This window comes from Lytechinus pictus, chromosome 15 (genome assembly GCF_037042905.1).
Source record: "Lytechinus pictus isolate F3 Inbred chromosome 15, Lp3.0, whole genome shotgun sequence".
Classification (NCBI taxonomy): Eukaryota; Metazoa; Echinodermata; class Echinoidea; order Temnopleuroida; family Toxopneustidae; genus Lytechinus; species Lytechinus pictus.
Window position 1 is genome coordinate 15,910,846 of NC_087259.1, and position 12,610 is coordinate 15,923,455.

Genomic DNA, 12,610 nt, shown 5'->3' on the forward strand with positions numbered 1-12,610 from the left:
TGTAGGCCTACTACTATTCGTGGTAGTAGTCTCATTTCATAATCAATTTACATGTACGGCCGATTCATACCAAAGACTTATAAAAATGGGACCTTCTGCCTTCCTGCTAGGCTATTGGCATTTAGATTGGAGAAGGGTAATGAAAACATATTATGCACGGTCCTCTGGTAGAGCATTTTCCTAACTGAGGTGGCTACCCTCGGTAAATAAAACGTTATTATTATTATTATTATTATCATTATTATCTTTTTTCGGTAGACCATGAGCTACTTAAAAATCACTTACACTCAGTCTTCAAACAAGCAAATTTGGTTTTTCCTTTATTTCCACCTCTGATCCTAAACTTCTTCATCATTCTCTTTATCATGTCATTCAATAAAACTCTCTCTGTCAATAGAAAAGCTATATGCGATTAGAATATGATTGATAAAATAAGGTCGATAATCTATAAATTACATTGTTCACAAGGGGTCCGGATCCCTTTGATGGGATGTTTATTATTTACATGTCATAATATATATGAATTCTTTGCAATTGCAACCGGGAAGGACACTGCAACGTGGTGAATCTATTGGAAATGCAAGTCAAATCAGAATGGACAGATTAGTATAGAGGTCATTGTCGAATGTTGGTGGACCAGTATTCGGACCGGACAAATAATGGCAAATATGTCGTTTTTCCACCGTCCAAGACGACACTGCTGTTTTGATTCACCTTTTTTGACAAAGACTGCTTTGTCATGAAAGGCTTTTGACAATAGATTCTCTACGTTCCAGAAAGCGTTGTGGTTGAGAAAACTCCCCCTATGGCCTATTTGGTCGAAACGTTTATGGTTTCAAGTTTGGTTTATTTCTCCTCAAGAGATCAGATAAAATACATAAAACAGACAATGAATAGCAATGTACATCAAATAAGTTAAAGAAAATAAGGAGGGAAATGGCCAAAAAAGTGATTAGACCAACCCATTACAAAAAAAGAACTGAAACACAAAATCATGGTTACAGCCCCCCCCCCTCCCAAGAAAAAAAAAATAACCTACTCCAAAAACGAAACCGGATGGGATGGAAAGAGAGAGCCAGAAAGAAATCTATGAATTTGATAATAAAAGTGTTTTGTATTTTCTTTTTTACAACAGATACCGAAGGGTTAAATTGAATATGAACGTTTATGGTGCTGTCGGTTTCGTTGATATGGCTAATGCAGAAAACCGATCTATTCCCGCCGGTGTCAAAGTCTATCTATGACAATCTCACTTTTATTTCTTTGTTCATGCATTTATTGATGAATACAAATACAAATTTACAAATCCAAAGAAACAAACACATAGCATACAATCACAACAGTGGTGTAATGAGCCCAAATTTTGAAGAGGCCAGATATGGCGTATCGGGCAAAATTTTTTGACATTTTTATTACAAAAATCTAATTTTGTGATAAATTTTGACATAATATTCAGAAAATAATATCATATTTCACCATTCTCTCTTTCCTTTACCCTTTTTTTTCCCTTGGTCGTGATTTTTTTTGGGGGGGAAGGGGGCAAGCGCCTCAAAGCTCCCCCATCTGTACGCTACTGGCATGTACGTATCATATGAATTCATGTACGTGTGAGTAAAAAAAATATTTTCTCTCGTAATACAATAACTTTCAGCAATAATGATAATAATAATTATACTACTACTACAACAACAACAACTATACTACTACTATTATTACTACTACTACTACTACTACTAATACTAATACTAATACTGCTACTAATACTAATAATAATAGCACAGATTTTGTATACAGCGCATATCACATTAGATGCAACCCTTAGATATAACGTCCCTATGCGCTTGCAAATTAAAGGACTTGGGTATTATTACACTGGCTTTAGCACCGCAGTATTTATTTTTTTCGTGACACAATTCTATTAAGCAATGATTATCTTACACAGTCAGTTTTCAATTCTATTTTTTAAATACTTTTTTGGATAAAATTGAACATAATTTCTAATCATAAAATACAAAAAGAAAAATGGGGATATCACATCATCAGCTTGCTCATTGCATAATGACGATATGCATATAACTATAATCTCTGTCTGTTCATATTACATAATCTTCAGCCCGGACTAACCCCTTTAATAAAGTATTGTTAAATTCTTGGCCCTGATGCTAGGGAGTTGCACCGACATTGACTTTACTCAATGTTGATTAATATATAAGTGTTATAGCCATTAATTGGGGTTGTTGTTGGTAATGGTGGTTTTTCTGATTGCCAAGAAAGCGTGGATACTTCTCAGTATTAATATCGACTAGAGGACCAACTGCTTCAAAACATCTCCAAGGGACTCAAGAAGATGAATGCCCTCGTGCACTGATTTGGCCTCAAACCCGGTGGGTGTTTCACAAAGCCGTTCGAAAGTTACGAGCCACTTTACGAACGCCGACTGCTGATCCTTTTTTGTGGTAACTGATCAACACCAGATTTTTATTGGTGTTGATGTATTTTTTTACATATATATTTTTTTAGAAAGGATCACCAGTCGTTCGTTAAGTCGCTCGTAACTTACGAACAGCTTTAGGAAACACTGTCCACGTCGAGAGACCACTTCTCTACAAGAGTGATCACACACAAAAAAATTCCACTAAAAGTAACGAACATGACATCTATATATCAAGAATCTATATATCAAGAATCTATATATCAAGAATATCACTAATTGCATCACGCAGTGCGTGATATTCCTCTTTGTAGTTATATACTTGAGCGCTGATACGTAGGTATGTGTTTTTGCCATCGCCGGTTATAGCAATAACAATGCCATGCTGTTTCAAAACCTCATAAGCCAGTTCTCGATGGGTCTTAAAAGTTAATAGTTTCTTAGTTTGCGGGAGAACAATGAGCCGCATGAAGGGCGCCCTCAGGTTTTCCTCGAGTTCAATCCAGGTTGTGCCCCAAGCTTTGGACAACATTTCAGCTGCCCATTGGACAAGCTCAGAATTGTAGGCCGTCACCCGTTCCTAATGTAGATGAGGATGAAATGGGATAGAAAGAAAATGATTAATGAGGTCAAAGGGAAGAGAGAGTTGGCTGGGATCACATTCTAAAAAATGAAATGTTAAATCAAGATTTGAAAGGTTGGAGTTGGAGGATTAATGCTATATCAATTTTTGCATAAAGCTGAATCCAACAATTTAAGTGTCGGGTCGAACAATTTAATGTGGTAAAGGCAAGATTAAGAAAAGGTTGTCACTCTTATCTGATTTAGATTTTCGTTTTTAGAGTGGAGATTTAGAGGAGAGATTAAAAAAAAGAAGAAGAGAGGGAGGTGCCGGGAGATAAGAAGAAGAAGTAGTAGAAGAAGAAGAAGAAGGAGGAGAAGAGGAGGAAGAAGAAGATCGGAGAAAAGGATCGAAAAAGAAGAAGTTCGAAGAAGAAGATCGAAGAAGAAGAAGTAGAAGAAGAGGTAGAAGATGAAAATCGAAGAAGTTTAAAGAAGAAGATCAAGGAAGAAGAATAAAGATGTTATAAAAAAAAATTCTTCTTTTTTAATATCATATTTTGCCATTCTCAGATACATATATTATGTTCATTCTAAAAACTTTGATAATTTGACTACATGGCGAGATCAAATGTGTTCGTTTTTGTACCCCAATAAACCATTTTGAATTTTCATGAAATTACTAAAACAAGAGTTCTAATATCGACTAAAAACACAATTAAAAAGTGAACTTACCAAGCCGCCAAGGTAATTCAGGAAGTTGATGCAATGTTTAACAGTGTAGTAAGGGATCGAATCCCTGGTTCCGTTGTCCTGGAAGCGTTCTTGAAGATTCTCCTCTAGCGTGTTGTAAGAGGAGACAGGGGTCCGGATCCAACGCTGATGTTTGGGATGGACGTAGAGCAAGGCACATCCGCGAGGTGAAAAAAGCCATTTGTGCAGGTTGCCTGGGAAAGTTAAGTCGGAATGCCAACATTTACAATTGATTGCATAGACAACAATGTACAATTAATCGCGAAAATCAAGCAGCAAGATCAATCGCTAATTTTTGTGTAGACCCAGGTGACCGTATCTCGTATATCATCATGTCTACATCTTTTTGAAGAGACGATCAGATGACAAGATCTTGGATCCGGAATCTCATCATCTAATCATCTCTTTTAAAAGATTTAGACATGATGAGATCCAAGTCTTGGTCGTCTGATCATCTCTTATTCAGGGTGTAGGCATGACAAGATCTGATCTTTCGTCATCTGACCATCTCTTCTAAATGATGAAGACATAACGAGACCACATGTCATCTGATCATCTCTTCTAAGGATGAAGACCCGATATCTTGTCATTTGGGGAGCATTTCATCAACATTTTTGTCCGACAAGCTGTCAGCTCTGTTACTAGGGTAATTGTCGGATAAAACAAATCCTTTCATAATCGCTCCCCAGACAATCTCTTCTAAAAGTGGTAGACATGACGAGATCCGTGAACTTATCACCTCGTCTTCTATAAAGAATGATGAGATCAAAGATAATCTGATCATCTCTTCTAATTGATGAACTTTAAGACATACGAGATCAGAGGTCCGTAACACAAAGGTTTGCGATTAATCGCTAATTTGAAAGAACAATTCTGATTGGTTCCTAGTCAGTATACTGAGCAAAATGTGCACAAAACGATAGTCTTGATAGTCTTAACGGGACCAATCTCCAAAGGGATGTCTTCATGATGAGATCAAAGATCTCGTCATCTGATCTTTCGCTCAGATGTCGACGTCCCAAGACAATTTTAGGGTCTATCTTAACATTTGGGGCCCGCGCCGTAGAACGTTTTTCTACGATTGATTACATTGACTACAATGTACAACTAATCGTAAAAAAGCGTACGGTTAATCGCTAACATTTGTGTTACAGGACCCCTGTGGCACTTTTCAGCTTCCATGACGTACCGTAGTAAAAGTCAGCCCCGATGTCTTCTAACCGAAGCGGGATCTGTCCTGGCGCATGCGCACCATCGATTGCAACTATCACTCCATGGCTGTGGCACAGGTCAACCAGTTCCTTGATCGGCATCACAATCGCTGAGAAAGATGTGATGTGGTCAATCATAGCTACCTTGATACCGGGGTTCTCATCGAGGGCACGGGAATAGAGTTCGATGATCTCCTTGGCTGTCGTCTGCACTGGAATCTTGATAGGCACAATGCTGATATCTGACATGGGAAGCGTTTCATGAAGTGTCTTTTCAGTGGTATTCAAAGATAGAAGTTTCTATCGGCCAATCGGATACAAGGATGTCACTTATTATTAAGGAGATATCACTGATAAGATGCTTCATGAAACTGGGTCCAAATGGAATTGTGACAGAATTATTGAAATATGACATCCCACTTTTCTCGTTGAACGGTCAAAAGAATAAGAAATGAGGCTTTGCGAAAAGGTCTTTCTCATCAAACTTCCCCGATTCCAACATGTCTATAAAAGTAATATAAAAACAATATAATTTCGCAAAGCATATGTTATACCTTAAGTCTTCAAAGCACAGCTATTCCCTTTTTTGAAATTTACTGAGATTAATTAGAAGGTAATCAAATTATGATGGAAATATAACTATTTTTTACTTCTTACTCTTGACTTTCCTATTTTTAGGATTCTGAATGAAATCATATCGTGTGAAGCGAGGGAAGGGTTGGCACTTATTCCCACATTATGGAAAAATCATATATGACTATACCTCGGCCAAGTTGATTGAGAGTGGTAACCCAGTAGTCCAGTGTCGTCAACACAGCCCTAAATGTATGATTCGTCACTAAGATCTGGTCACCAGCTCTGAACCTGAAAGATTTTACGATGGCGTTTGTTGCTGACAAAATGACATAAAAACAGACTAAAATTAAGTACGAGAAAATCGGTTTCTTTTAGTAGCAATCAGGTCACTTTAAATGAATTCGCGTTATATTTTGTTTAAAGAACGAATATATCTTGCGTTTGATCAGTGTTTTAAAATTATTGTATGTCATTTCTGGGGCGGCGCCAGGGTATTTTGAGCAGGCGGGGCATTTTTACCATTCTTCATTAGGGGTACGACATACCTGTCTTCTCTTGTGTCTTTCTAGTTTCTATATTTATTTTCTTCTCCCCCTATTCACACTGAAAGTGGTCGCCTTATCTCTTCATGTAGCGCGACGCCTGGGCCACTTTAATTTTAACTTCTTTTTATGAACACATTGAGAACAAACAAAATGTTTTCTTATTTAGATTTTGCCAAGGTATAACAAAATAAATTCAACTGTTCGTCAACGAAGAACAGTGAACATTTCCTCAAGAATGTCGATAAGGACTTGAACAGGCGTAGGCTAACACACCTAATCATGGAAGCTTGAAATTGCCTCCGAGATGTTCGGATAATCTTCTCGTCATGTCTGCATCTTGTAAAAGGAATGATCAGATTGTCGGATCCAGGATTTTCCAAGGTTGGCTTGTTGTTCAGAAAGTTTGACACGGAAACAGGGAATCTTCACTTGCATAAGCCCGATATTTTCCACTATAAATATTTCTAAATGGCTCTCAAAGGGAGGGAGGCATGGGCTGGATGTGCCCCGCCTAAATCCGCCAGCGGTGTATATAGGCATACCCCCAAAATTTATCTTATTTTGTAGATTTTCTCTCTCAAATGGTTTTGTAGATTTTCACTCTCACGTGGTGCTGTGCACCAAAGAAACAAATAATTACGGGATGCTTCAGCAAGTCGAGTCTCTGGCCCTGTCTTGGGTGCCATCATATCGGTCTCGGTCTCTGATTCAACCGAGACTGTCTCAGACCCATTATTCTCAAATACTTACCAGTTGTAATATTTTCAACCAATACCAGGTTTTCAGGTTTTGCTCCCACGAACTCTGCAACATTCTTGACGGCATCTTTGTACATAGCTGGACTGAGATAACGGTACCACATTTCAGGATTGGTCTCTCGTTCATCCATCAGTCTGGAATTAAGACAAGGTTCAATATTCATGAATTTTTTTAACGGGACATCCTAAGCCTATGCACATTTTGTAATCTTGAAGAGCCTGGGGTGGGTGTCTTCTTCCTAAATAAATGATGCGGGTTGATTTCATTTTTTAATTCCAATCTTAGAACTGGATATTTCAAGCACGTTTTTTTATATAAAGAAAGTGCTGTTTATTAAAATGAACAATTATACGAGCGCGAAGTGCGAGTTTATTTTTTAAAGGTATAAATGACCCAAACTGGAAACTTTTAAACACTAATTAACACGGAGGAAAATTGCGGACTGGATTGGGATCTCACTAAAATTATGCAAGCGCGACGCGTGATTTGAAATATTTTAGCTATATCTTTGTATTCAGCATTTTTTTGCAATGAACAGGATGCGTATCTCGCTAAAACAAAATAATAAAAACTCGAATCACGAATAAAATAATTTGTGCATATTGATTTGAAATTGGGGTATTAGCCTCATTTTTCCTCTTGAAAAGATCATTATCTCCCTCAACAGGTAATGCCAGCGCAAAGCGCTAGCAATTTTTTTACATGACCTGAATTTGTATCTATTTTTTCTACTGAAAAGTCAATGACCTCCATATTCTTGAGCAATCCCTGTGTCATATGGTACCACAAACCTTTTTTGCTTACGGAGAACTCTCTGCGGGACGCAGCCATACGCGCCATTATTCACTGTATGTGTACCAGCGGGGAAGGAATATTCTCGAGCTCGCAGGCTTTCTCCAAATTCCGGCAAAGCACCGCTGCCATGGACGGCATCATCGACCTTCTCCTGCTCATCTGGCGTCGTCCACCATGATACCCATGACGCAACTCGTCTCAAGATCTCATAGATGCATATGGATCCAGAGGCCATGATGACAGCTTGGCTTAAGGTCAGGTTCCTCTCAGGCATGCTCGAATTCAAATATTTGAAGATAATTGAAAGTAAATCAAATCTTCATTATTCAACTTCGCATGCACATTTTCTAATTTGCATGTCACTGAATTGTGCATAGAACTGTTTTGTGAAAAATAAGCGAAATTAAAAATGCCATAACTTTCTTATTTTGTATCCGATTTTGATGAAATTGTTAGTGTTATGCTTGTTTGATTTTTCTCTATTGATTCAAGTCAACATTTTCTGGGATGGACTTGACCACATTCTTATGTTGAGTGTTAAAACGCATTATCATTATTATCATTATTATTTTAGATTACATTTACGTTGTTCGTAAGAACGCTTCACAACCGGAGATACGCTCGGCGCATTCTTGAACGACTTCTTTATTAAATTTGAAAATAATGACCGTTGGGTGACCGTTGCCCGTCATCACTCCCGATTACCATGATCATTAAAAAACAATAATATCAGGAAGGAGAAGAAGAAGGAGGAGGAGACAGAGGAGGAGGAGGAGATGAAGAATAATAAGAAGGAGAAGAAGAAGAAGAAGAAGAAAAAAAAAGAAGAAGCCAAAGAAGAAGAAGACGGGGAGGAAGAGGAAGAATTAGGAGGAGGATCGAGGCAGAAGAAGATGAAGAAGAAGCAGAAAAAGAAGAAGGAGGAGGAGAAGAAGAAGAAGAAGAAGAAGAAAAAGAAGAAAAAGAAGCAGAATAAGAAGACGAAGAGAAAGAGGAGAGGAAGAAGAATAGGAGGAATAGGAGGAGGAGGAAGAAGAAGATGATGATGATGAAGAAGAAGAAGAAGAGCACCACCTATTCTAGTCATATATGGTTAGATAAACTGTTTGTGAATCAAATTTCCATTTTAACAAAGTAAAACAGACTGAGACAGATGGAAAATCAGACCAACTAAGCATTATACTTGTATAAGACCTAGCGTAGTGTTAGACGAAACGGCAATTAGACCCAAATCGCTGGGCTATTACTGGAAGCATGGACTAGCTATTACAGTGTATTAGAGATGGACAACGCTATAATTTCTTTGATCGAAAATGTAGTAGGTCCATGATCGAACGAATTCCGCCGCCTAGTGATAATCTTATAATCTTGAAAAGAACATTCAGATCAGGCGTATTCTGATCATTCACAAAGGCACAGCTTTCCTGGTTTTGATTTGTTGGCTGATATGCCCTGTGTTAGAAAATGCTTTTCAAACATGCCCGGGGGGGGGGGGGGCAGTCAAATATTTAGCTGTACACACGCGTGATAAAACGCGTTTAAATGGGTGTTTTTTTTCTTCAGTTTTGGACGCGGTCCGCGCGTGCACTCGTTAAGGGTATAAAAAACACAGATTTTCAAGAAAAAGGGTGGTTTTGAAAGACTGGTCAATGGTCAATCGCGGGGTCAAACGTATTTAGGGTATGTTTTTTTTCTCCAAAGCTTTTTTTAAGACTAGCCAAACGTGTTTAGGGTATTTTTTTCCCCAAGCTTTTTCCCCGAGGTCATATTTTGGCGACATCTTGTTCAGGGGCCAAAATGTTTAAATAAAGCCCGCGAAAAACTTGTTTAGGGGGTTATTTTGCACACAGAGAAAAACTCGTTTAGGGGGTGTTTGGAAATTTCTTGGTCACGCGTGTGTGTACAGCAATATATTTGACTGCCCCCCCCCCCCCGGGAAACATGCTTTAGATTTGAAGCGGCAAAATTGAGAAGCAGACGATTTTGTGATATAAAATGTGTTATCATTACTGATCTGCACGCACATAATAACCTCAATAACATGAAGAGATGATCGCTCTCTACACGATATGAGCCATGTAAACTTCCTCAAATTAAATGTTTCTAAAACTGAATTAACTGTACTATGTCGGAAAACCAATTAAATGAAAATCTATCCAACGTAAAACTCAATGTATGTGATAATGAAATTGCACTATCCTCTAAAGTTAAGAATCTTGGCATATGTATTGACTCGTGCTTTACACTCTCATCTCATGTCAGTAATACTGTACGTACCTGTAATCTGTGGCGCATTAGAAGATTCATCAATGAAAAAACTTGCCATCATGCAGTTAGGGCACTTATACTTTCTCGACTTGACTATTCTAATAGTCTCTTTTCAGTTCTTTGTGTTAAAGATCAGAAAAAACTTCAGTGTTCAAAATCGTGCCGCACGTTTAGTGTTTTCAGTTGGTCGCAATGTACATACGTCTCCTTTGATTAGGGAACTCCATTGGCTCCCTTTTTCTTAACGTGTCATGTTCAAACTTTGTCTGTACATGGGCTGTACATTTATAAATTGGTTAACAGTACCGGTCCTTCATATCTTGTAAACACAACTGCTCATTACACACCTGCTCGTAATCTACGTTCCCTGAATGATACCACCAAACTTGTTATTCCGAGAACAAACCTCTCCATAGCAGAAAAAATGTTTTAGTATAGCTGGATCTAGACTTTGAAATACACTCCCCTCTATACCATCCGAACAACACGTACCGACCATATCATCTTTCAAACGACAACTCAAGTCATATCTTTGTATTTGTTTTGATGATTTTTGCTATCACTGTTTGGTTTGACTTGGCTAACCCATCTGGGGCCTGGTGGCCTCAAGTGCTATACTAGAGCTTCTGTGAATGATGTGCTGACCGGGCTTGTCCCTTAAATTGTTGGTGAACGAAGCAGCAAGCAAAGGGCCACCAGGCCTCATCTGGCGTAGTTGAGAACACCTGTAGCTGATGCAATTTAATGTATACAATTCTATACTTTTTTGTGACTTAAGATTTATATTTTATTTCTGACAATTGTAAGCGCTGTGATACTTTTTGTGTATAGCGCATATAAATAACCCATATTATCATTATTATTATTATTATGTATCTTTGAGGAAAATTGGAAACATGGGATTACATATGTATGCATACATTTTCGCAAGTAAAACACATGGAACTATAGGTAAACCAGAACTGCACATCGATTATCAGCTTCTGCTCTTATTTGTGCAATATCAATTTCTATAGTCACGAACCGCGCCTTTTAACTCCTGGCCTAATTTGACGGCGGAACCGGGGGCGGAACACGATGAAAGTAAACAATAATTATGAAGCGAATGTTATTCAGATCCCATTGACGGTCACATGTTAGTAAATTCATTAATTATTCGATGAGTGTCCATGTGTAATACATAAATTATGTAGGTCCATATGCTGGACCCCAAGATTGGAGACGGTGGATATACATTGTCTCCGATCTTCAGTCCAGACTTGATCAAGAAGCACGGAGGTACAGCTAGACCACTAGCGGTTCCAAGCGGGGGGGGGGGGGGGGTGGCACAGCTGGCCCGTGCCCCCCCTTTGAGAAGCCAAATTAAAATTTGTAATGTAAAAATGGCATTAAAAGAGACGTGTGCCCCCCTTTTGATCGTGAAGACCTTTTTTCTTCTTTTTTTTTGCTTGTCAAATTTCTCTTCGGAAAAATTTGCCCCGGCCCCCCCCCCTTTGGAAAATCCTGGATCCGGCGCCCCCGGTACAGACCGTGCACAGGCAGCAAACTTTGCGACTGATCAATTCGCTTGAGAGACGAAGCTACAGGAGTGGACGAAAGTTGCATGGCGCCCCCATAAATAAAAAAGTTTATGTTAGCAAATTCATTAACTATTCGATGAGTATATCCACCTGTAATAGGTCCATGCTGGAATAATAACAAAACTACAGTGTGTGTGTCACGGTGTGTTCACAGTGTGGAACACAATGTGAAATCACCTTCACACTTAAATCTGAGCATTTCAACCGTGAATCATAGTCGCGAACATGCTGTGAACAGTCACACTGTCGAGCTATAGTGTCCAGTGTGAAATTATATTTACACTTTTGAATTCGCGAGCATGTTAACAGTACGTAAATAATATTTCACACAGGCCTATATAGCTAGTCCATTATGTGAACACACTGTGATCACTTGTGTGACCATGTGTCATTTCCAGCAGCCTTATGTGTATTAGACTATCCTGCATGATAAGGAGACCAAATCATTGAAGACTCAAGTAAATTTAAACCACATACTTCACCAAAAATGTGTCCAATTCCAGCAATGGTGTCGATCCGCAACAATTGTTCTATATACGCCCATATGCATGAATTCCAGCATAGTTTATAAATCTGCAACCCAACAAGAGAATCAAGTAAAGCATACCCGAAGTCAAATCATGACCCGACTCTCGTCGACCTGCATACGTACCAAGCCTAAACAATAAGTTTTTATGGGTAAATGCACAATACCTTGCTCGGGACCTTGCTCGCCTACACGATTTCAGACGTGAGGGAACAGGAAACAAAGAACCCACCATTATTCTTAAAGGCAGTGGCGGATCCAGTGAGGACTTTTTTTTTCTTTTTGCTTGTCAAACCCCCCTTTTTTTCCTTGTCAAATTCTCATCGGCAGAATGTGCCCCCTTTTGAAAATCCTGGATCCGCCCCTGCTTAAAGGTTAATACTCATGCCGATAAAGATGTGTCAATATAATCATGGACCTACTAGGAGGTCCATGGTATTGTAAGGGTTGAATTTTGCCATGTTTAATCTAATTGTTTATTTTACACTTTGCTTTCCATATAGTGCTCTTCACTTCCCATTTCTATACCATTGTTACACACCTGTTTCTCCCATTCCTTACTTTCTACATCACATCATTCCATTGCCATCCCAACTCCATACAGC

The 12,610-nt window shown here is 38.7% G+C and overlaps 1 protein-coding gene across 2 annotated transcripts; it reads right to left on the minus strand.

Moving 5' to 3' along the window:
* Positions 1 to 452: 452 nt before the first annotated feature.
* On the minus strand, positions 453 to 12,191 carry LOC129277812 (uncharacterized). 2 transcript variants are annotated; one of them, XM_064110149.1, is made up of 7 exons: positions 11,957 to 12,191; positions 7,628 to 7,906; positions 6,828 to 6,970; positions 5,720 to 5,848; positions 4,935 to 5,198; positions 3,728 to 3,939; positions 453 to 3,011 (listed from the first exon to the last, which is right to left on the minus strand). In XM_064110149.1, the coding sequence occupies exons 2-7, from the start codon at positions 7,903 to 7,905 to the stop codon at positions 2,688 to 2,690; spliced, it is 1,350 nt and encodes a 449-aa protein (XP_063966219.1). In that variant the 5' UTR covers position 7,906; positions 11,957 to 12,191; the 3' UTR covers positions 453 to 2,687. The 2 variants fall into 2 exon arrangements, with proteins under 2 accessions (XP_063966219.1, XP_063966220.1); XM_064110150.1 differs by lacking the exon at positions 11,957 to 12,191 and adding an exon at positions 9,909 to 10,991.
* Positions 12,192 to 12,610: the final 419 nt, after the last annotated feature.

Bases quoted from the DNA above. Each gene is read 5' to 3' on its own strand.
- LOC129277812 (XM_064110149.1), bottom strand. From the start codon at position 7,905: ATGCCTGAGAGGAACCTGACCTTAAGCCAAGCTGTCATCATGGCCTCT. The intron at 3,940-4,934 runs GTACGTCATGGA...TAACTTTCCCAG, and splicing joins CGGGGCTGACTTTTACTACG to GCAACCTGCACAAATGGCTT. The intron at 3,012-3,727 runs GTAAGTTCACTT...CATCTACATTAG, and splicing joins TGAATTACCTTGGCGGCTTG to GAACGGGTGACGGCCTACAA.